The 25,914-nt window shown below is 38.9% G+C and overlaps 1 protein-coding gene across 9 annotated transcripts in view; it reads right to left on the bottom strand.

Moving 5' to 3' along the window:
* Positions 1-25,914, bottom strand: part of SP100 (SP100 nuclear antigen) — a 127,620-nt gene that overhangs the window by 8,746 nt on the left and 92,960 nt on the right. For 5 of the 9 annotated variants that reach the window (XM_019022213.3, XM_019022215.3, XM_055379677.2 and 2 more), the window contains one exon: positions 25,601-25,642. In XM_019022213.3, the coding sequence (XP_018877758.1) occupies positions 25,601-25,642 (42 nt within the window). Of the gene's footprint in view, positions 1-21,169; positions 21,808-25,600; positions 25,643-25,914 lie in introns of those variants that run through there. The other 4 variants (XM_019022214.4, XM_055379678.2, XM_063695262.1 and 1 more) reach the window with 1 other exon arrangement.

The raw sequence follows: 25,914 nt of genomic DNA, 5'->3' as shown, positions 1-25,914 counted from the left end.
TGTTTAGACATGGAAGTCACCCATGATTTTGTTATTGAAATACCAGGGGTTCAGTTTAGGTCCTGCTGCTTGCCACGCAGAAAGCCAATCACTGAGACAATGAGTATTGCCAAGCAAGAAGGCTTTAGTCGGGTGCTGCAGCCAAGGGGATGAGAGATCAGTCTGAAATCTGTCTCCCTGACTCACTAAAGTTAGGGGTTTATATAGCAGAAATGTATCTATATGCAGGGAAGCAGGAATTAGGGAGTGGTAAGGAGGAATCGGTTAACAGGAAGGAGATTATTGGTTAGGCAGTCATAAGGGGTGAGGAGTTTGGCATCTCATTGTCCAAATACAGTGATCTGGTGAGTTTCAGTCCCTTGATGTTATGTGGGAGGTCTGACGGTTGGTTTCCTGAGAAAGAACTCAGATAAGACAAATGTAACTGTCTCAAGTTTTAAGACTGAGAGGGTCAATTTCTATGTTTATTCAAAATAAACTGTAAAAATCAGATTTATGGGACAATTGGGTTCATTTCAGTGCCCCTTTTCTGTTTATCAATTCCTCAATCATGGGGAACTGGTTGTCAATCTTTCTGGCTGTTTCATGCTGATGAGGAGTGTCATGGGCAACTCCATACCGTGGGTGACCCACATAGCCACCCAAAAATCAAAAGTTAACTGAATACTATAGGTTTCTTCTGAAACACACTCTTTTTCTCTCCAGTCCCCCACTTCCACTAAAGACAAATCACAGCAGGACCAACCTACCTGCCAAATAAGCTTCAGTCCCATATACTTGGCTTATTTGCCCACACAAAGTGCAACAAGAACCATTGTCCATGTAGGCTATCTTAAACTGGCTTTGCTGGAACCTCTCACAAGGCCATTTCAGTCAAAGCGTTGGGAAAATGACCAGTTCCTCCAACTGTGTCTCATTATAAAAGAAAACATATTCTTTTTTTTTTTTTTTTTTTTTTGAGATGGAGTCTTGCTCTGTCACCCAGGCTGGAGTGCAGTGGCATGATCTTGGCTCACTGCAACCTCCACCTCCCAGGTTCAAGCGATCCTCCTGCTTCAGCCTCCCGAGTAGCTGGGAGGACAGGCATGCACCACCACTCCTGGCTAATTTTTGTATTTTTAGTAGAGACGGGGTTTCACCATGTTGGCAGGCTGGACTCAAACCCCTGACCTCAAGTGATCCACCTGCCTTGGCCTCCCAAAGTGCTAGGATTACAGGCATGAGCCAATACACCCAGCAGAAAACAGATTCTTATTAAACATATGCAAACACATTGCCATGAATTAATAATATTCACAAATAGTTTATGAATTCTGGAGAAATTAGGCAAAGAGAGAGAAATATGCCTCAAACTTAGTTTACAAGAGTAATGCTCCTCTCAATTGTTAAAGGCAGCAATGTTTCAAACAAAAAAAAATCCATAAGAAATTGTTTCTGGCCTCCATTTGTTCAGTGTAGGCAACTAACTCCTGCTCTGCTTCATATTAGGTTAGTAAATTTTATGAATGTATCAGTTTTTCAGTTAGTTTCTTGGACGTTTTCTCTCTCTAATCTAATGGAACAACCTCCAAAGTCATCAGAAACCTACATTCAAGAGTCCTTTTCATGAACTCCCCCAAAGAAGCAAACCATGGACTGTAGCTGATTATAAGTCACTTTTTTTTTTTGAGATGGAGTCTCACTCTGTCGCCCAGGCTAGAGTGCAGTGGCACGATCTCGGCTCACTGCAACCTCCACCTCCCAGGTTCAAGGAATTCTCCTGCCTCAGACTCCCGAGTAGCTGGGACTACAGGTGCCTGCCACCATGCCCGGCTAATTTTTTTTATTTTTAGTAGAGACGGGGTTTCACCATCTTGGCCAGGGTGGTCTCGAACTCCTGACCTTGTGGTCCACCCGTCTCGGCCTCCCAAAGTGCTGGGATTACAGGCATGAGCCACCATGCCCGGCTGATTATATGTTACTTTTTGAGAAGAATCAATGCAAAATAACAATAGTGGATGTCAAAAGTCTTAAGCAAGCCATAAAGACACAGTTGATGAGGAAATTTGGTTATTTCTGTGACATATAACAATTCAACATAATAAGCATAATTATTACTGATGGCATATATTAAAACATGTAAGAATCATACAATCCTGGAACACATATTAACAACACATCTATATAAATATAACCCAAAAGAAGTTGAACACCACCTCAGATGTGACAACGCTTTCTGCATAATTCTAATGTAACAAATAAGTCAATAAGTCTAGTATGTCTCTCTTGAACTTCAGGGAACCTAATATGCAAATAAGTTAGTTTGAGGTAAAAAAGGCTGAATTTAGAACTTGAAATTTTTACTCTTGGAAAGTCTGTCAAATATCAAAGTTTTAAGACATTTGATATTACAAAATAGGATCACAGGTCACTGTAAAGTAGTCATTGATTTAGCTAAGAAGATGAAACAAAACATTTACCCTTCTCTTTTTTTTGAGACGGAGTCTCGCTCTGTCACCCAGGCTGGAATGCACTGGTGCAATCTCAGCTCACTGCAACCTCCGCCTCCTGGGTTCACGCCATTCTCCTGCCTCAGCCTCCCGAGTAGCTGGGACTACAGGTGCCCACCACCACGCCCAGCTAATTTTTTGTATTTTAGTAGAGATGGAGTTTCACCATGTTAGCCAGGATGGTCTCAATCTCCTGACCTCCTGATCCACCCACCTCGGCCTCCCAAAGTGCTGGGATTACAGGCATGAGCCACCGCACCCGCTGACATTTACCCTTTTCTAGAGATTAGACTCAGTTTCCCAAACAATGAAACCTAATAAAGACAGCATGAGGCCACCTAAATGTCTTTCTTTCCTCCTTTTTTTGCACCCTGTAGTTATTCAAAAGGTAAATAAAAATATTTCATTAGCTCTCATATGAAAATTTTGTTCAAAAGAGAAAACCAAATTTCACCTTTGTATAGTGTATTATTAATATTAAAAGTAATTTTTAAAACCTTATAAACAATTTTAATTTTATCAGTTTGTTTGTAATGTAAGATCTCCATAAACCTTTTACAATTTTCTATTAAAGAGCCGATTAATGCTCCAGGAAAATGCTGTTATTCTGACACATGGGCCTAGACTCTGGCCTTGAATCAGTGTGCTTTTGATATTAATATTTAATTTATAGAAAACCCTCAAATCTCACATGTCCACATCTGCCATGACAGTCCCTTGGCCTAGACAGATTGAATAGTTTTAATTTCTGGCCCAGTGTCTCATGAAAGCAGTTCATTTTGACTGTCATTTTCTCCCAGGTCTGAAGATGAGGCTTAAACTAGGGTAATGTTCAAGATTTAGCAGAAGTAGGTGCCTTTTTCAGACCCAGAAGTTAAAGCCCTGTAACTTAACAGCACAAGGATTGGTTAAGAGGACATTTATGCTGCAGAAAGTCCTATCATTTTCTGTGACATGTCACAAACACTGTGATTTAGTGTCCAGTAGTTATTACTTCCTATAGCACTTCAAACCATTGTATTAAAGTATTTAGGTTACTCCTCGCATATATCTAATTGCTAGCATTCTGGTGACAGAACTGTGACTAAAAGTGTAAAAAATGGGATAGGTCCTATTTTAAACTTATCAAAATAAGACAATTAACTTTTCTCTCCATCATTAAAAAATGGTAAATGTAAATATCAGTTTTGGAAATTTAGCATGAGGATAAATAATCTCCTTTCATTTAGATACTATGCGACAAAACAGGGACGAAATGAGATTAAGCACACACGCAGTAATTTCTTTTTAGCTATTTTAAAAGAGCATCAGGGCCGGGCACGGTGGCTTATGCCTGTAATCCCAGCACTTTGGGAGGCCGAGGCAGGTGGATCACATAAGGTTAGGCGTTCGACACCAGCCTGGCCAACATGATGAAACCTCGTCTCTACTAAAAATACAAAAATTAGCTGGGCGTGGTGGTGGGCGCCTGTAATCCCAGCTACTGGGGAGGCTGAGGCAGGAGAGTTGCTTGAACCCAGGAGGCAGAGGTTGCAGTAAGCCAAGATCGCGACACTGCACTCCAGCCTGGGTGAAAGAGCGAGACTCCGTCTCAAAAATAAATAAATAAATAAAAATAAAAGAGCACTAGCACACATTTCCATGATTGGTAATATAGTACTGACAACTAATTAGGTAACTTTCTAATCAGTTACAGTACTGACAACTGATTAGGTAACTTTCACCACTAGACTCTTCAAACCAGTGAAACACTTGTGGATATTTTGTTTTCAAGTACACACATGAAAGACTCAACAGTGATAGAAGGCTTGGGATCAAAACTCACTAGTCTCATATCTTTTTTTTTTTATTACTACTTAATCTAAGTGAATGTCACTTAATTTTAATAATGGTAAAGATAACTGAAGTAATTTGAGAGAAATCCCAATTAGTATAATTTCCTTAAGGATAGGCCAATATTTTCTGAACATTAAAACTTTGTACCTATATCACAGTTTTTCCTCATTAAAGGAAAAGATCTGAAACTAACTCAAATTATTGATTGAATTAAATTACCTTGGAAAAAAACACCATTTAAACATTTCTATTCTCACCTACTTTTCAAATAACAAAAAAGTGCTATTACTTTTCAGAACTTATGTCTTTTATTTATTTATTTTTTTCTAGGAACCGTAAAGCTCTTACAGCTCTCTAGATCGTTAGAAGTAAGGAAAACCATCAAATTTTAAGTGGTCAGTGTCCTCTATTAATTTTTGGAGACTTGACAAAGGTAGATTAGGAAGTTTAGATAAATAGAGAAAATAATGAATTGTTGGAAATGCATAGGAAACAAAATGACTCTTCATAGAAGTAAATAAAAGCCTTCCATTAGAAACTAAAAAACATAAATTCATATATGTATATATAAAGTAAAATCCAAAGGAGAACAAACGGCAAATACATGAAAATTAGGAGCAAAAACAAACAAATAGGAAAGCAACCTCCAATTATTCTTCTACTCAGTTTACCTTGGAGGCTATAGTATTATTCAGAGCCTAAAAACATATGATGAATATTTTGTTCCTGATACACAATTAAATGTCCTTAGGTCCACCACACCCACTATACATTTTGTACAATTTAGAAACTCACTTTAGGTATGTGACTAGGAAGTACTTTAGTGCTAGTACTATCTATGCACAATAGCAGATAGAATGTGAAGCAATGCAAGCATGTATGTGAAATTTGGCTCCACACTACATCTGGCTTCATGCTTAATTATATTAAAAAAAAGAACTGCCAAACTGCCAATGTATTTCTTGTTTTTTAATTAATTTATTTATTTTTCTTTTTTCTTTTTTTAAATATACTTTCAATTCTAGGGTACATGTGCACAATGTGCAGGTTTGTTATATAGGTATACATGTGCCATGTTGGTTTTAGCATTTCTCCTAATGCTATCCCTCCCCCAGCCCCTCAACCCCCCAACAGGCCCTGGTGTGTGATGTTCCCCGCCCTGTGTCCATGTGTTCTCATTGTTCAGCTCCACCTATGAGTGAGAACATGTGGTGTTTGGTCTTCTGTCCTTGTGATAGTTTGCTTAGAATGATGGTTTCCAGCTTCATCCATGTCCCTGCAAAGGACACAAACTCATCCTTTTTTATGGCTGCATAGTATTCCATGGTGTATATGTGCCACATTTTCTTAATCCAGTCTATCATTGATGGACATTTGGGTTGGTTCCGAGTCTTTGCTATTGTGAATAGTGTTGCAATAAACATACGTGTGCATGTGTCTTTATAGTAGCATGATTTATAATCCTTTGGGTATATACCCAGTAATGGGATCGCTGGGTCAAATAGTATTTCTAGCTCCAGATCCTTGAGGAATTGCCACACTGTCTTCCACAATGGTTGAACTAATTTACACTCCTGCCAACAGTGTAAAAGCATTCCTATTTCTCCACATCCTTTCCAGCATCTGTTGTTTCCTGACTTTTTAATGATCGCCATTCTAACTGGCATGAGATGGTATCTCCCTGTGGTTTTCATTTGCATTTTTCTGATGACCAGTGGTGATGAGCATTTTTTCATATGTTTGTTGGCTGCATAAATGTCTTCTTTTGAAAAGTGTCTGTTCATATCCTTTGCCCACTTTTTGATGGCGTTGTTTTTTCTTGTAAAGTTAAGTTCTTAGTAGATTCTTGATATTAGCCCTTTGTCAGATGGGTAGATTGCAAAGATATTCTCCCGTTCTGTAGGTTGCCTGTTCACTCTGATGATAGGTTCTTTTCCTGTGCAGAAGCTCTTTAGTTTAATTAGATCCCATTTGTCTATTTTGGCTTTTGTTGCAATTGCTTTTGGTGTTTTAGTCATGAAGTCTTTGCCCATGCCTATATCCTGAATGGTATTGCCTAGGTTTTCTTCTAGGGTTTTTATGGTGTTAGGTCTAACATTTAAGTCTTTAATCCGTGTTGAGTTAATTTTTGTATAAGGTGTAAGGAAGGTGTCCAGTTTCAGCTTTCTACATATGGCTAGCCAGTTTTCCCAGCACGATTTATTAAATAGGAAATCCTTTCCCCATTTCTTGTTTTTGTCAGGTTTGTCAAAGATCAGATGGTTGTAGATGTGTGATGTTATTTCTGAGGCCTCTGTTCTGTTCCATTGGTCTATATATCTGTTTTGGTACCAGTACCATGCTGTTTTGGTTACTGTAGTCTTGTATTATAGTTTGAAGTCAGGTAGCATGATGCCTCTAGCTTTGTTCTTTTTGCTTAGGATTGTCGTGGCTATGTGGGCTCTTTTTTGGTTCCATATGAACTTTAAGGTAGTTTTTTCCAATTCTGTGAAGAAAGTCAGTGGTAGCTTGATGGGGATAGCATTGAATCTATAAATTACCTTGGGCAGTATGGCCATTTTCATGATATTGATTCTTCCTATCCATGAGCATGGAATGTTCTTCCATTTGTTTGGGTCCTCTTTTATTTTGTTGAGCAGTGGTTTGTAGTTCTCCTTGAAGAGGTCCTTCACATCCCTTGTAAGTTGGATTCCTAGGTATTTTATTCTCTTTGTAGTAATTGTGAATGGGAGTTCACTCATGATTTGGCTCTCTGTTTGTCTGTTATTAGTGTATAGGAATGCTTGTGATTTTTGCACATTGATTTTGTATCCTGAGACTTTGCTAAATTTGCTTATCAGCTTAAGGAGATTTTGGGCTGAGACGATGGGATTTTCTAAATATACAATCATGCCATCTGCAAACAGAGACAATTTGACTTCCTGTTTTCCTAAATGAATGCCGTTTATTTCTTTCTCTTGCCTGACTGCCCTAGCCAGAACTTCCAACACTATGTTGAATAAGAGTGGTGAGAGAGGGCATCCTTGTCTTGTGCCGGTTTTCAAAGGGAATGCTTCCAGTTTTTGCCCATTCAGCATGATATTGGCTGTGGGTTTGTCATAAATAGCTCTTATTATTTTGAGATACATTCCATCAATACCTAGTTTATTGAGAGAGTTTTTAGCATGAAAGGCATTGAATTTTGTCAAAGGCCTTTTCTGCATCTATTGAAATAATCATGTGGTTTTTGTCATTGGTTCTGTTTACGTGATGGGTTACGTTTATTGATTTGCGTATGTTGAACCAGCCTTGAATCCTAGGGATGAAGGTGACTTGATCATGGTGGATAAGCTTTTTGATGTGTTGCTGGATTTGGTTTACCAGTATTTTTTTGAGGAGTTTCGCATTGATGTTCATCAGGGATATTGGCCCAAAATTCTCTTTTTTTGTTGTGTCTCTACCAGCCTTTGGTATCAGGATGATGCTAGCCTCATAAAATAAGTTAGGGAGGATTCCCTCTTTTTCTACTGATTGAAATAGTTTTAGAAGGAATGGTACCAGCTCCTCTTTGTACCTCTGGTAGAATTTGGCTGTGAATCCATCTGGTCCTGGACTTTTTTGGTTGGTAGGCTGTTAATTATTGCCTCAATTTCAGAACCTGTTATTGGTCTATTCAGAGATTCAACTTTTTCCTGGTTTAGTCTTTGGAGGGTGTATGTGTCCAGAAATTTATCCATTTCTTCTAGATATTCTAGTTTATTTGCATAGAGGCATTTATAGTATTCTCTGATGGTAGTTTGTATTTCTGTGGGATCTGTGGTGATATCCCCTTTATCATTTTTTATTGCATCTATTTGATTCTTCTCCCTTTTCTTCTTTACTAGTCTTGCTAGTGGTCTATCTATTTTGTTGATCTTTTTAAAAAACAAGCTCCTGGATTCATTGATTTTTTGATGGTTTTTTTGTGTCTCTATCTCCTTCAGTTCTGCTCTGATCTTAGTTATTTCTTGTTTTCTGCTAGCTTTTGAATTTGTTTTCTCTTGCTTCTCTAGTTCTTTTAATTGTGATGTTAGGGTGTTCATTGTAGATCTTTCCTGCTTTCTCTTGTGAGCATTTAGGTCTACATTTTCCCTCTACACACTGCTTTAAATGTGTCCCAGAGATTCTGGTACGTTGTGTCTTTGTTCTCATTGGTTTCAAAGAACATCTTTATTTATGCCTTCATTTCGTTATTTACCCATAGTCATTCAAGAGCAGGTTGTTCAGTTTCCATGTAGTTGTGCAGTTTTTAGTAGTTTATTAATCCTGAGTTCTAATTTAATTACACTGTGGTCTGAGAGACAGTTTATTGTGATTTCTATTCTTTTACATTTGCTGAGGAGCATTTTACTACAAATTATGTGGTCACTTCTAGAATAGGTGTGATGTGGTGCTGAGAAGAATGTATATTCTGTTGATTTGGGGTGTAGAGTTCTGTAGATGTCTATTAGGTCTGCTTGGTCCAGAGCTGAGTTCAAGTCCTGGATATCCTTGTTAACCTTCTGTCTCATTGATTTGTCTAATATTGACAGTGGGGTGTTAAAGTCTCCCATTATTATTGTGTGGGAGTCTAAGTCTTTTTGTAGGTCTGTAAGGACTTGCTTTATGAATCTGGGTGCTCCTGTATTGGGTGCATGTATTTAGGATAGCTAGCTCTTCTTGTTGAATTGATTCCTTTACCATTATATAATGGCCTTCTTTGTCTCTTTTGATCTTGTTGGTTTAAAGTCTGTTTTATCAGAGACTAGGATTGCAACCCCTGCCTTTTTTTGTTTTCCATTTGCTTAGTAGATCTTCCTCCAACCTTTTATTTTGAGCCTATGTGTGTCTCTGCACGTGAGATGGGTTTCCTGAATACAGCACACTGATGGGTCTTGACTCTTTATCCAATTTGCCAGTCTGTGTCTTTTAATTGGAGCATTTAGTCCATTTACATTTAAAGTTAATATTGTTATGTGTGAATTTGATCCTGTCATTATGATGTTAGTTGGTTATTTTGCCTGTTAATTGATGGAGTTTCTTCATAGCATCCACAGTCTTTAACATTTGGCATGTTTTTGCGGTGGCTGGTACTGGTTGTTCCTTTCCATGTTTAATGCTTCCTTCAGGAGCTCTTGTAAGGCTAGCCTGGTGGTGACAAAATCTCTCATCATTTGCTTGTTTGTAAAGAATTTTATTTCTCCTTCACTTATGAAGTTTAGTTTGGCTGGATATGAGGTTCTGGGTAGAAAATTCTTTTCTTTATGAGTGTTGAATATTGGCTGCCACTCTCTTCTGGCTTGTAGAGTTTCTGCTGAGAGATCTGCTGTTAGTCTGATGGGCTTCCCTTTGTGGGTAACCCGACCTTTCTCTCTGGCTGCCCTTAACATTTTCCTCTTCATTTCAACCTTGGTGAATCTGACATTTATGTGTCTTCTGGTTGCTCTTCTCAAGGAGTATTTTTGTGGTGTGCTCTGTATTTCCTGGATTTGAATGTTGGCCTGTCTTGCTAGGTTAGGGAAGTTCTCCTGGATAATATCCTGAAGAGTGTTTTCTAACTTGGTTCCATTCTCCCCGTCACTTTCAGGTACACTAATCAAACGTAGGTTTGGTCTTTTCACATAGTCCCATATTTCTTGGAGGCTTTGTTCGTTTCTTTTCATTCTTTTTTCTCTAGTCTTGTCTTCTCACTTTATTTCATTAATTTGATCTTCAATCACTGATATCCTTTCTTCCACTTGATTGAATCGGCTATTGAAGCTTGTGCACGCATCATGAAGTTCTCGTGCCATGGTTTTCAGCTCCATCAGGTCATTTAAGTTCTTCTCCACACTGTTTATTCTAGTTTATTCTAGGTAGCTATTCGTCTAACATTTTTTCAAAGTTTTTAGCTTCCTTGTGGTGGGTTAGAACATGATCTTTTAGCTCGGAGAAGTTTGCTATTACTGACCTTCTGAAGCCTACTTCTGTGAACTTGTCAAACTCATTCTCCATCCAGTTTTTTTCCCTTGCTGGTGAGGAGCTGCAATCCTTTGGAGGAGAAGAGGCGCTCTGTTTTTGGAATTTTCAGCTTTTCTGCTGTGGTTTCTCCCCATCTTTGTGGTTTTACCTACCTTTGGTCTTTGATGTTGGTGACCTACAGATGGGGTTTTGGTGTGGATGTCCTTTTTGTTGATATTTTTCCTATTCCTTTCTGTTTGTTAGTTTTCCTTCTAACAGTCAGACCCCTGAGCTGCAGGTCTGTTGGAGTTTGCTGGAGGTCCACTCCAGACCCTGTTTGCCTGGGTATCACCACCAGAGGCTGCAAAACAGCAAATATTGCTGCCTGATCCTTCCTCTGGAAGGTTCATCCCGGAGGGGCACCTGCCTGTTTGAGGTGTCTGTGAGCCCCCACTGGCAGGTGTTTCCCAGTCAGGCTACCTGGGGGTCAGGGACCCGCTTGAGGAGGCAGTCTGTCCATTCTCAGGCTTCAAATGCCTTGCTGAGAGAACCACTGCTCTCTTCAGGGCTGTCAGACAGGGATGTTTAAGTCTGCAGAAGCTCTCTGCTGTCTTTTGTTCTACTATGCCCTGCCCGCATAGGTGGAATCTATAGAGGCAGTAGGCTTTGCTGAGCTGTGGTGGGCTCCGCCCAGTTCATGCTTCCCTGCCTTTTTGTTTACAGTGTGAGCTACTCAAGCCTTAGCAATGGTGGGTGCCCCTCCCCCCACCAATCTGCAGCATCACGGATTGATCTCAGATTGATGTGCTAGCAGTGAGCAAGGCTCTGTGGGTGCGGGACCCGCTGAAGCAGGCATGGGAGGGTATCTCCTGGTCTGTCGGTTGCTAAGACTGCAGGAAAAGTCAGTATTTGGTCAGGAGTATACTGTTTCTCCAGTGTACCATTAACCAGACAGATAGTCTGTCACAGCTTCCCTTGTCTAGGAAAGGGAAATCCCCCCACCCCTTGTGCTTCCTGGGTGAGGTGATGCCCCGCCCTGCTTCAGCTTGCCCTCTGTAGGCTGCAGCCAGAGTCCAACCAGTCCCAATGAGATGAACCAGGTACCTCTGTTGGAAATGCAGGAATCGCCTGTCTTCTTCAGTCTTGCTGGGAGCTGCAGACCGGAGCTCTTCCTGTTTGGCCATCTTGGAGTGCAATGTATTTCTTCACAAACTTTCTTAATTTACTAATTCACCTTCATCAAGACTAAGAGCTTTAACTATGAGCAATGTTAACTAGTCAAGTTTCTCCAATTTTCTATCAGGTTTTAAATAATATTATCTAAACTTTTCAACTTAACTGTTTTTTCTGTATGCTCATGAAGATAGACACACAGGGAAACAGGGAAAAAAAATTACCTATGGCTTACACAGACCATCTATGACATGGTTGAACTTTCTGTTTTGTCCTAAATTTTCTTTATCTTTTTTTTAAAAAATAAGTCATTTTACTTTAGGACAAAAATTTACCATACAAAATCCTTTCTCATACAAAATTATTCTCCTTTCTTTGTAACCTTCCTTACCAAAATTACATCTTGATATCCATAACTCTCTTTACATCTCTCTCCTTTTCTTACTTGTTCCTTTTTACCTTGTTTCATAAATAACCTTTTCAAGCCCATAATTTGAAGTAACCTTCAGATAACCTCTGAATTAGACAAAATTATTCTTTTTCTCAATAAAAACACATCTGCTTTGGCACATTTTATATACAGAATTACATATTAACTAGAATTCTTGTCCTTAGTAATGTTAAATTTTAGTGAAAACCTAGGAAGCAAGAAATCCTGAGTTGCCTATGAGATACTAGGATTTTATAGATGAGAAACATTCCGCAATTTTTAGAAACATGTTTCCCCATATCATATAACCTTTTCTTAATTGGAAATTACCAGACATCCAATGAGCATCCAAAATGACTTTAAGATTTTAAATTACACAAAAACTTTATCTATAGCACTTATCCATTTATATTTTATTTATTTTTAGTAGTTTATAAGATTATTTATGCATCATTTCCTTGTTAACCATTTTATAACCTGTGAATATCAAATGTTCACCTAAGTAAGAACTTTAAATTAGCTGCATGGGTATGTTCACCAATAACTCAGAAGATTCAACTGTTTTGATTAAATAAGCACATTAAATTAGTCTTGCTTATTAAAAGAATGATCATTTTGTTTTGGCTGGGTTTATACGTTTTTTTTTTTCTTTTCTTTTCTTTTCTTTTTTTTTTTCAGATGGAATCTCACTCTTGTTGCCCAGGCTGAAGTGCAATGGTGTGATCTTTGCTAATTACAACTTCTGCCTCCCAGGTTCAACTGATTCTCCTGCCCCAGCCTCCTGAGTTGCTGGGATTACAGGCAACTGCCACCACGCCTGGCTAATTTTCTTTCTTTTTTTTTTTTTTTGTATTTTTAGTATAGACAGGGTTTCACCATGTTGGTCAGGCTGGTCTCGAAATCCTGACCTCAGGTGATCCACCTGCTTCGGCCTCTCAAAGTGCTGGGATTACAGGCATGAGCAACCATACCCAGCTGGTTTATAGTTTTATAACCTTCTGTGCCAAGCTCTGTCACCTCAAAATATCTAGCAGAGACAAATATAAAATCCAGACAGAAATATATGCTGACAATTCTAAAGACATTTAAATTTTTATTTTACCAATAATTTTTTTTTTTGAGATGGAGTCTCACTCTTGTCACTTAGGCTACAGTGCAATGGCATGATCTCAGCTTACTGCAACCTCTACCTCCCAGATTCAAGCGATTCTTCTGCCTTAGCCTCCTGAGTAGCTGGGATTATAGGCACCCACCACCATGCCTAGCTAATTTTTAAATTTTTAATAGAGACAAGGTTTCTCCATGTTGGCCAGGCTGGTCTCAAACTCCTGACCTCAGGCGATCTGCCTGCCTTGGCCCCGCAAAGTGCTGGGATAACAGGTGTGATCAACCACATCCAGCCTATTTTACCAATAATTGTAAAGCCAGATTGTTTATTAAAGATGTTCTTAAGTCATATGAACTTGAAAAATACTTTGAACTTAATTAATGACTACTGTTTTGCTTTTATTTATTTATTTTTATTTTTTATAGAGATGGGGTTCCACCATGTTGCCCAGGCTGGTCTCAAACGTCTAAACTCAAGTGATCCACCTGCCTTGGCCTCCAAAAGTGCTGGAATTATAGGCGTGAGTCACCATGCCTGGCCAGCACTTTTTTTAAATAAGCCAATTTGGTAGGCATAACATATAACATAATAAAGGTACATACACATAAACACATCTAAACGTGTATACACACAAACAAAGATCCAATTGCTTTTACTTCAAAATTATAGCCATGAGATAGCAATACAAATTCACCGGTCTACAAACATGTTCACATGGCTACACTTTGCCTGGATATGTTATCCGGTGAAGGCTGTGAACCAAAATTTTGGGTGAAGCAGTTTTCAAGGCAGTTTGATTTTTAAAGGCCAAATCTTCCCAGGCTCCAAAGAACACTGGGGCCAGCATTTTGGGAGGCTGAGGCAGGTGGATCATTTGAGGTCAGGAGTTTGAGACCAGCCTGGGCAACATGATGAAACCCTGTCTCTGCTAAAAATACAAAAATTAGCCGGGCATGCTGGTGGGTGCCTGTAATCCTAGCTACTTGGGAGGCTGAGGCAGGAGAATCACTTGAACCCAGGAAATGGAGGTTTCAGTGAGCTGAAACGGCACCACTGCACTCCAACCCGGGCAACAGAGCGAGACTCTGTCTCAAAAAAATAAATAAAGTAAAAAATATTTTTTAAAAAATAGAACACTGGGGCTGGGCGCCAGTGGCTCATGCCTGTAATCCCAGCACTTTGGGAGGCCGAGGCAGGCAGATCATGAGGTCAAGAGATTGAGACCATCCTAGCCAACACTGCAAAACCCCGTCCCTACTAAAAATACAAAAAATTAGCTGGGCATGGTGGTGTGCACCTGTAGTCCCAGCTACTCGGGAGGCTGAGGCAGGAGAATCGCTTGAACCCAGGAGGCAGAGGTAGCAGTGAGCTGAGATCACACCATTCTACTCCAGCCTGGGTGACAGTGCGAGACTCTGTCTCAAAAAAAAAAAAAAAAAAAAAAAAAAAAGAAGAACACTGGGGCCAAAGAGCACTAAAGGAGAACATCACATACTAACCAGGCTCAACTCTGTTTAGAATAGCAGCTTAAAAGCCTGGATACATGGAACTCCATCCCACTTTCTCATTTAACAACAAACTCCAGATTCCAAAGAATATTGGGGCTAAACAGTATTATGAAAGAATATCAGTTTATCAAATTCTAATTTCCCATGGCTGTATCAACACACACACAATCACCAAAACACAATGATCCATCTGCTGCCACAACAAACAAGCCCCAAGACTGTCCCAACTAAAACAGTCAAGAGTGTTTTCCTTTCTCCATGGTTGGGCTTTTTCAGCCTGCAAACAGAAATTCCTTTGGAATTTCCCAAATCAATAGGAGCCAATCCCACTGTCTGGTACCTGCAATGAACACTCAGTTGCTGGAACACACACACAATTACAAACAATCCATCAAGAAAGTCCATATCAAAACAGTCAGGGTGCTTCCCTTTCTCAGCCATTTGGGTTTTTTCAACCTGCAAATGGAAATTCCTTTAAAATGTTCCCCAATAGAGAAGAGCAGATCTTGCTGTCTGGGCCCACAAAGGATACTCATCTATCCAGATGCAGATGTAGAATTTCAAAGGCTGTTCTTCCTAGGCAATCAGGAATGTGGTTTGGGCCCGTAGCAGCAGGGCCAGAGAGAATCCAAAACTCACCTCCAGTCAAAACTGAGTGGGCAGCTGCTTAGGAGGCTTCTGAGACTTGTGGCCATGGCAGCCAAGCCACAAGCAACATGTTTACTGTTAGGAAACCAAAATCTGTTGTTGAAACACCCTGATCTAGGTCCAGCTGCTCACTGCACAGAAAGCCAATCACTGAGACAACAAGTATTGCCAAGGAAGAAGGCTTTAATCAGGTGCTGCAGCCAAGGAGATGGGAGATCAGTCTCAAATCCATCTCCATAACTGACTAAAATTAGGGGTTTATAGGGCAGAAATGTAACTACATGCAGCAAACCAGGAATTAGGGGTAAAGAAGAGGAATATGTCAACAAGAAGCAGACAGTCAGTTAGGCAGCCACCGGGGGTCAGTTACCTGGGTTGCATTGTCCAGATGCTGTGACCTGGTGTGTTTCAGCTCCTTGTTACAATCTTAGAGGCCTGATGGTTGGTTTCCTGAGAAACGGCCTCTGATAAGACAAATGGAGCTTTCTGAGATTTCAAAACTGGGGGGCTCAAGTTTCACATTTGTTCAAAAGAAACTATAAACATCAGTTCTATGGGACAGTTGGGTAAGTTTCAAGTTTGGCAGACTCCCTTTTCTCTGCATCCACATGGCAAGCAGAGAAAGGATGGTGAAAACCTACAGGCCACTTTTGACAGTTTAATTTAAAAGTAAACAGGCTTCCAGATTAACCTGCCTTGGGAAGGTTTTGTGATTCATGGTGAAATCCTGTCCCTGAATCTCATGATGAGTTCCTCAAGTTGTTGACATACTGATTAATGCATACCCCACTGACCCTGAAAAGGGTGCTGACTTATTTCTGAATCATAAAGTTTTACTGATTGTCTTACATGAAGACATTTGAGCCTGTATGTTGCAATCTGTATCCAATGATTGTAACCTGTCTATTGTATCCTCCAATAAGAAAGGACAATTCTGGTGTGAAGAGTCCCTCTTCCTTCTCCTGACCCTACTTATAAAATCATTCCAACTTGTAACAGACACTGGAACACTCTCAACTTTGTTAGTGTGTTTTCTTGGGTTGATCCTCACATTTGGCTTTCAATAAACTGTTACCAAATTATTTATTTCTCAACAGGCTTAATTTTCATCAACATTCCGGTGTAGTTGGCAGAATTTTGGAGTGACCTCCCTGGACCACAAACTGCGGCCTCCGACCTTTGTGCAGGTACTGGCAATGAACACATTGTGTTCCTGAACTTGGATGTCCTGGCTGGGTGTTGCAAAGGAGTTCCTCCCAAAATCAATGAACCTCCCATCATGGTGGAAGTTCTGGTTTTTTGAAGCTGGTTTTCTCCTTGGCTAGACAGGAGTTTTTGTTGAATCCTAGGGCGGTGTAAAATAGGAACTCTGTGAATTGTTTCTCTCAAGGTTTTGGATGGGACAACCTTTCCTTAGCTTTCTCATTTTTGAGTGCATGAGGGAAGGCAGTCTTGCTCTGAAGTTAAGAAACATTCTCTGTCTGTGACCAAATGGTTTTTAGGAAACCCACAATAGCAGAGGTGTCAGGGCATACCCCCAGCAACGTGGAGCAGTCTCATAGGAAAATCCCCACACTGTTAACTTTTTGCTCAGCTGGCAGGCTTCATAAAAACTGATTATCTCTTGTCCATGAATACCCTGAAACTTCTTTGGAGGTGACTCTGGAATCAGAGACATGTAAGATAATCTTTTCAGCCTATTGAGTAAAATTTTGGGGAAGAAAAATTCAAAACCACCACACTTGATCCACTACATTACTTGTCTCATTCAAAATAACCAAGATGGGAAACATGTCTTCTAAGACTCAGGGTACACTGCCTCTATCAGCACCAGCTGGTTTGATGTGTAACACTTAGGGGCCTTCTTCTTGCAAGTACTTAGATAAGTGGACCCATGTAACCCGGGATGGTCAAAAGCAGCAGTGGCCAAAATGGGGATCTTTTGAAAATTCCTAAGCTGATGTATTACCATACACAATTGGAAAAAGCTGGTTTTAGAACCAGACAAACTGACTTACTTCTGATAGCAGTCAGATGCTCCTAAAAGAAATTCTGGGGAAAAAAAATGGCCTTCATTGAAGAGATGAGCAAAAGGCCATCCCACACTATTTCTGATTTGAAAAAGACTTCAGAAGCTTTCTCCCTTTCATTCCAATTTCTTCTCCTCCTTCTACCCCTATGCCTTCATATTCTTCCTTAACGGAATTTATTCCTTTCTACTTGTTCTCTTGGCTCCCATCTGTCTCTTAGGTAGAGATTTTTGGAATGTCACAATACACACATTTCCTTCTCTCAAAAGGGGGAAAACGTATTTACATTTGGAACAGAAGGAGCAAACAGAACAACTAAAGAATGAAAATGAAACAACTAAAATTATCACAATTATCACCAACAATTTTTTCTGACCCAAGACTAACGAATGACGCCGATGAGTTATTGCAAGCTTTGCTGTATCACTTATGCTCCCAATCTCCCACTGACATTGGTAAAACATATTCAACCACCCCCATTAAAGTGGAAGTAAACCCAATTAAACTCTTTATCCAATATCAGACAATACCCTTTAAATGCCCTGCTGGACTTCACAGTCCCTTGGAGATGTAAAACTTCATTAGCTGTATGGAAGGATTAAATTCTTTCTCTGTGCTTTCAGATATAAATTTTTTACACTCATTAAGGGCTTCAGTCATGTAGGACAGATAACTTTAACTTGTACCATTTTGAAAGGCACAATTTAATTCAATTCTCCTTTTAAAACTAGTGAAATTTACCTGATTCATGACCAAAATTTTAAAATCAAAGCTATAAAACCTCTCTGTAGTAACAGACTGACTTATAAATACATTAATGCTCAGGAATTAGTAGTCCCAAACATCTAAGTTCACATGACTTGAATAAATCTTTTGATAAGTATGACTGATTAAATATTTTTGCTTTAATAAAACAACTATCTTCTAAGTTATCAGCAAAATACTCATATATTTAACTTTAAGATTCTTTCTTAAGTGAACATCTGATATTCACAGGCTATAAAATTGGTTGACAGGAAAATAACTTGAAATGATGACTAGCTTTGTCTAATATATCAACTTTCATAAGTAATCTAGGTAAACTGTTAAAAATAAATGTAAATGGGATAAACATATATAAATAAACTTTTAATGTAATTTATAATCTTAAAGTTTTGCTAAATTAAATTCAAAAATAGATGCTCATTAAACGTCTAGGTCAATTCCAATTAAGATAAAAAATGTTTTTGTTATGGGAAAATGTTTCTAAAAATTATAAAAGAGTTCTCATTTGTAAGATACTGTCATGTGATAGACAATTCAAGATTTCTTATTTCCTAGGTTTTCAATAAAATTTAAAGTTACTGAAAGTTTAAACATTCTAATTAATATATATAATTCTAAATTTAAAATGTGTCAAAAAAGTAAGATGTGTTTTTCATGACAGAAAATTATAAGAAGGCATAAAAATACGTTCTTTACTGAGAAAAAGTAATTGTGTTTAATTCAGGGGTTATTTAAGTTTGTTTTAAAATAAGGAACAATAAAGAACCAGTAAGAAGGAGAGAGAAAAGCGAAGAAAGTTATAAATATTTTTGGTAAGACAGGTTAAAAGAGAATAATTTTGCATGAGAAAAAAGTCTTGTATGGTAAATTTTTTGTTCTAAAGTAAAATGTCTGGTTATTTAAGAAAGTACAGAGAAAAGCAAAAAGTCCAAGCGTTTCGCAAACAGTCTAAGTCATAATAAGGTTTGTGAAAAGAAACCCTATGAAATAAATTTTGTATATGATCAAGTCGGCTATAATTAAAAGGAAATTCTAAGTCTTTCTAAAGATTGAGATTTGATATTAAAAATACACTAATAAAAAACAAAAAATTTGGTCCCCTATGTTAGAACAACAAAGTTTGCTTAAAATATTGGTTTGCTTTTAATAAAATTGAAAGAGATACTGATTTTTAATTCTGAAATCTCTTTCTTTTTAAAACTTTTTTTTTTTTTGAGATGGAGTCTTGCTCTGTTGCCCAGGCTAGAGTACAGTGGTGCAATCTCGGCTCACTGTAACCTCTGCCTTCTGGGCTCGAGTGATTCTCCTGCCTCAACCTCCCGAGTATCTGAGACTACAGGCACATGCCACCACGCCTGGTTAATTTTTTGTGTATTTTTAGTAGAGACAGAGTTTCACCATGTTGACTAGGTTGGTCTCAAATTTCTGACTTCAGGTGATCTGCCTGCCTTGGCCTCCCACAGTGCTGGGATTACAGGTGTTAGCCACGGCGCCTGGCCCAAAACTTATTTTTATTAAGATAATTCCTGTATTGTCTTTATTAAGTTTTTGATTACTCAAGAAAACTGAGCTTTGAAAGGGCTAAGATTTTTACATCCATGTAACTTTCTGTATTGCTTTTGAAGTCTTTTGATTATAACTCTGGTTAAATGAATAATTATTATTTTACAATGATCTGTGATTCCATTTTGATCAAGTGTTTTATACCTTTCTACATCTTTGGCAGGTTTCCCCAAGATCAAAATCCTAAATTGTTTTTTTGGCCTAAATTTACTTTGCTATTTTCCAGTTGGACCTCTGAGGGACCTCAAAGAATGTATCTCTCCTCTTGCAGAGATATTAAATGATTAGACTGATTTGGTAAATTGTATGGGAGAAACTGTCAAATGATACATAATACTAGATCTTCTTTCAGTTACACTTATGAGTATGTTATCGATAAAATGTTCCCCAAATTATATAAATTTATAAAAATCTGTTATCAGTCATAATTTTGATTAAGTCTTTTCTAAAGTAATATTTGTATAGATATGTTATTAATGTGAATATCCTAAAGATTATATGACATTTGTAAAAATCTAATAGTTTTAATGGCACACTATCAGTCGTGATTCTGGTTGTTATCTTAAAATGCTGCAGGTAATCAAAATATCTAAATTTCCTTGTCAATTGGGTACTTCTATTAGATTTTAACCGTGGCTATTCTAAGTTTTTGACATCCACAGTTACGGTTTTAAAATTTTCTCTACAAGCATTTGAAGTCAACTATAATCCAAAATTGCTTTTTTATTGAAAAGGCTCTGACAAGTACTCTTGAACATAGGTTTCTGATAACTTTGGAGATCATATAGTTAGACTAGATAAAACTTCCAGAACTCTAATGAAAAACTGATGTCTTCATGAAGACTGCTAACCCAACACCAGCAAAATAAGAATTACATGAGACTAAATTGATGGAGGAATTAAGTGACTTTTATGCCTTTTTGTTTGAAACATTGCCGATTCTTTTCATATTTTGTTTTCAAAAGTCAAGAAAACTTCTCTTTTTTTTAAGTTACTTATATCTGACAGCACTTAGGTAAAGTAGACTTTTGTGAGCGAAACCAAAACAGTTACTTTTCTCTCTCTACATGAATTCGCCATAATTTGGAAACTATTCATAAACATTCTTATGACAACGGCTATTTGCATAAGTTCAATAATAATCTGTTTCTTTTGTAACAGGACAGATTGGAAACACTGATTATTTTACCAAGGCTTTGACTAGAGTGTCATATTTTCAAGTATGACAAGATTGTTTTGAGGGATTGAGATTGGCTTTGTAGAGCTAATAAACATGGAAGAAGACTGACCTGGTACCTTGTCTACATAGTTCCCTCATACAGTTTTTTAAAAATTGTATTTACTTAGAAGCATTCAGAATGTCAACAAAACAGCTGCAACTGTTTTTTTTTTTGCAATTACAGAGTGGCATTCAGTTAACAGAACAACCAATGTTTTGTATAAGCTGCATCAGAGACAACTGAAGGTGAAAAAACTACCATCCTCATATACAACTAATTTGTGCTGTGCACTAACAAGAACCTGCTTTAAATTTCCATGCCAATTTACAACCCCCATACTGTACCAGGCAAAGGTTAGTGGCTAAATACCACCAGGACAGGGCTATCTAAAGACACATTCGGTAGTGGTTAACTATACAAAAAAAACACAGTGTACAGTTTAAAAACAAATCTTACACAGTCTTACGTTGAAGTTTTTTTCTTTAAAAGGAGTGAGTTGTGTACAGGCGGCTTAAATGCTTTATAGACAAGAAAAAAACTGCACTAGAACCAGCTTATTTATCATCATCTTCTTCATTTTCCTCCTCTTGTTCATCCTCTTCATCTTCTTCCTCTTCCCTCTTTTTCTTGCTTTTTTCAGCCTTGACAACTCTCTTTTTTGCTGAATTAGGCATTCCTTTAGCTCGATATGCAGCAATATCCTTTTTGTATTTTTCCTTCAGCTTTGCAGCCTTCTTTTCATAAAACTGCTTGTCAGCTGCAGCAGTGTTATTCCACATCCCTGCCAGCTTCTTCACAACATCATCAATGGACAGGCCAGGATGTTCTCCTTTGATTTTTGGGCGATACTCAGAGCAGAACAGGAAAAAGGCCAAAGGAGGCCTCTTGGGTGCATTGGGATCCTTGAACTTCTTTTTTTTCTCCCCTTTAGGAGGGATATAGGTTTTCATTTCCCTTTCATAATGGGCCTTGTCCGCCTTTGCCATATCTTCAAATTTTCCTTTCTCTTTAGCAAAAATGGTCTTCCACATCTCTGAGCACTTCTTTAAAAACTCTGAGAACTTGACTGAAGCATCTGGGTTCTTCTTCTTATGCTCCTCCTGACAAGTTTGCACAAAAAATGCATATGATAACATTTCAACTCTCAGCTTCTTAGGATCTGCTTTGTCCATGTTTAGTTATTTTTCCTCAGCAAGGTACAGAGTCGCCCAGGGCCTGTCCAGCTCTCACTTGCGCCAGCACTATCTCTGTGGAGCTCAATGTACTGCAATCTCTTGTAGGTTTTTTGACCTCGTGTTAAGTAATGTCCCTTCCCAACAGGCCCAGAAACCTTGAGGTATTTGGGGGACTTCAAGAAAGGAGGAATTTACCCAATTCTTACAAGTAGTGCAGACACAATCTGATGATAAATCCTTGGCTTGGCTTTCTAGCCTGAAGAAGCTTTTAAAAGTCTAATCTAAAATGTCTAATGAAAAGGTTCCAGCAAAGCCAACTTAAAAGGAGCCTATATGGACAATCACTATTCCTGTTGCCTTTTATATAAATAATCAGGTCAAGTACAATAAGACTAAAACTTATATTGCAAATAAAATTGGCCTATGATTTTTCTTTGGCAGAAAAGGGAGATCGAAGAGAGAAAAATTATCTTTCAGAAGAAAATTATAGCATAGTTATTATTAGATTCTAGCCCAGACCATTATTTTTGAGTTTCAAAAATTATTATTTGCTTGCAATTTGGGCTTAATTATTTCCTGGCTATAGTAAGTCTCTAAAGAAGAACCTGGATTTAATTTTCTTTCTTAGTTGGCTCCCTAATGGAACAGGTTTTTTTTCCCCCATTCTTGTACACAAATTCTCTTTTTGATTATAATTTTTGTGTGCATTATATTTCTGCTATTCAAATTATTAATGCTGTGAATCACTCATTGTTTTATTTCTTCCAAGAAAAGTAAAATTATGAAAGTCTGAAGACTAGCAACAGCAACTATAAATTGATGTCTTGTTCATTTGGTTACTCTTAGGACTAATTTCTTTATTCTATTGTGTTTTCAAGTTGTTTGCTTGTATTCAACAAGCAACAGCAACTATAAATTGATGACTTATTCATTTGGTTACTCTTAGGACTAACTTCTTTATTCTATTGTGTTTTCAAGTTGTTATGATTATAATATTAGGTTGGTGCAAAAAAGTAATTGCAGTTTTCACCATTACTTCTGATGGCGAAAACCGCAACTACTTTTTTGCCCCAACCTAATAATAAACATAGTTTATTTTCTTGGCTATTAAGTCACTCATGATTTGCATTGTGCTTGCTTTCGATCCATGGCTAAGGCCAAATACTGATTCCCCAGTGAGAATAGCATGTAGCTGTGTGTCATGACCTACCTCATCTTGTCAGCAAACTGGCCTGGTTGCAATAACAAGGTTTTTTTCCCCCACCGAGGGACATGACCTCCTGGAATAAGCCTTCCCATTGACAAGGAATGAAGAACATCTATCCCCTTAACCTAGCAGATTTATCAGCAATACTTCCATGGGAAGATTTTTTTTTTTTAATCAAAAAGGGAATGTGATAATCTACAGGTCACATTTGGCAGTTTACTTTAAAAGTAAACAGGCTTTCCAATTAACCCACCTTGGGAAGGTCTTGTGATTCATGGTGAAATCTTGTCCCTGAATCTTATCATGAGTCTCTCAAATTGTTGACACAGTGATTAATGCATAACCCAGTGACCCTGAAAAGGACACTGATTTATTTCTGGATCTTAGAGTTTTACTGATTGTCTTGCATGGAGACATTTGAGCCTGCATGTCGCGATCTGTATCCAGTGATTGTAACTTCTGTATTGTACCCTTCAATGAGAAAGGACAGCTCTGGTGTGAGGAGTCCCTCTCTCTTCTCCTAAACTCTTCTACAAAACAGGGGTTTCCAACTCCCGGGATAAGGACCTGTACCAACCCATGCCTGTTAGGAAATGGGCCACACGGCAGAAGGTTAGTGGTGGGCGAGTGAGTGAAGCTTCATCTGTATTTACAGCAGCTCCCTATTGCTCGCATTGCTGCCTGAGCTCCACCTCCTGTCAGATCAGCAGCAGCATTAAATTCTCATAGGAGCACAAACCCTGTTGTAAATTCCACATGCGAGGGATCCAGGTTGCGTGCTTCTTTTGAGAATCTAATGCCTGATGATCTGTCTCTGTCTCCCATCACCCCTAGATGGGAACTTTTAGTTGCAGAAAAACAAGCTCAGGGCTCCCACTGATTCTACTTGATGGTGAGTTATATAATTATTTCATTATTTCAGTATCTATTACAATGTAATAATAATAGAAATAAAGTGCAGGATAAATTTAATGTGCTTGAAACATCCCAAAATCATCCCGCCCCCAACCCCATCCCGGTCTGTGGAAAAACTGTCTTTCACAAAATTGGTTCCTGGCACCAAAAAGTTTGGGGACCTCTGCTATAAGAGCACTTCAACTTGTGGCCAGTGCGGTGGCTCATGCCTGTAATCCCAGCACTTTGGGAGGCTGAGGCAGGCAGATCATGAGGTCAGGAGTTCAAGACCAGCCTGATCAGCATGACAAAACCCTGTCTCTACTAAAGATACAGAAATCAGCCAGGCATGGTGGCACACACCTGTAGTCCCAGCTACGTGGGAGGCTGAGGCAGGAGAATTGCCTGAATCCAGCAGGTAGAGGTTGCAGTGAGCCAAGATCGTGCCACTGGACTCCAGCCTGGGCAATGGAGCGAGACTCCGTCTCAAAAAAAAAAAAAAAAAGGCATTTCAATTTGTTAAAAACTCCCAATACTCCCAACTTTGTTGGTGTGTTTTATTGAGTCACTCCTCACATTTGGCTTTTAAGAAATCATTATCAAATTATTTCTTCCTGGCCAGCACTGTGGCTCATGCCTGTAATCCTAGCACTTTGGGAAGCTGAGTTGGGAGGATCACTTCAGCTCAGGAGTTCAAGACAAGCCTGGGCGACATACATAGTGAGACCCTGGCTCTACAACAAATTAAAAAAATTAGCTGATGTGGTGGCATGCACCCGTAGTCCTGGCTATTTGGGAGGCTGAGGTGGGAGGATCACTTAAGCCCAGAAGGTTGAGGCTGCAGTGAGCTGTGATTGTGTCACTGCATTCTAGCCTGGGTGACACAGCAAGATCCTGTCTCAAAAAATTTATTTATTCCTAAACAGCCTTAATTTTGATTGATAATGGAGCCTGTGGAATCAGGTTTGTACATCATTGAGCACCAGTCAAGAAGTGAGAGTAAACATGCCTCGTCGTGCCAAGTGGTGATGGTTTTTGTCCTAACCAGCTCAGCACACTGAGCCTAAACCTCCCTCAAGAGTGGCAATAGGGGCTTCATAAGAGACTCACTTTTCCTCTGTGTGTTCCTCTGCAGAACTAATGACAGAGTCCACATCTCGAACTCACCAGCTTGGCTCAGTCTGTTCCTTCTGGCTGACTGAGCTCTGTCTGCACCTTGGAGCGGATATTTGGGATTTTCCTTTCCATTCCCACCACCTACTTGAAAATGCTTTTATTTTCTGACATTTGATCCTTCTCCCTAATCAGCAGGCCAGCCCTGCCCATTACTACTTCAAGTTCTTGTCTCTGGAGGCCTCGATGATCTAGAGCTCAGCCTCCTATACTCACTTTCTAAGCGAAATGAGGAAATTTGAAGATTTCTACTGAAACAAAAGGATGCTTTTGCACTGAGACACCCAATCCCAGACCCAGGTACCTGGCTTGCATCTTCTCATCACACACAGCAACATACTCCACCTGAGACTGAGCATGCTTCGGGGAAAGGCAGTCATGACATAGTGTGCCTGGAGAAAGGCCTGACTTATTTTGGGGTCATAGTTGGAAATTTATACTTACACAAGGGTCAACTAAGGTATTGTTGTGAGACTCCAGTATTCTCTGTTGAAAAAAACAGAAAGATTGGTACAATATTGAGTGTGATTTTTCATTAACCCCACATTTGAACAGACTTCTTTATTTTTAAGGGATTCATGCCACAGCCCTTCTTTTGTTTCATGTCTGCTTTTATGGACCTGTACATCTAACTGAAGAATAAAAAAGCACTAAATTATGTGTCAGTGACAGTTTGGCCCAATGCAAGTGCCATTTCCTGGCTCTCACACCCAAGGCAGGCCTTCGTGAAACCATTCAGGGAGACTGAGCTGGAGCAA

The sequence above is a fragment of the Gorilla gorilla genome, chromosome 11 (assembly GCF_029281585.2).
Source record: "Gorilla gorilla gorilla isolate KB3781 chromosome 11, NHGRI_mGorGor1-v2.1_pri, whole genome shotgun sequence".
In the NCBI taxonomy this organism is placed as follows: domain Eukaryota; kingdom Metazoa; phylum Chordata; class Mammalia; order Primates; family Hominidae; genus Gorilla; species Gorilla gorilla.
This window is presented reverse-complemented; position numbering and strand designations above follow the sequence as displayed.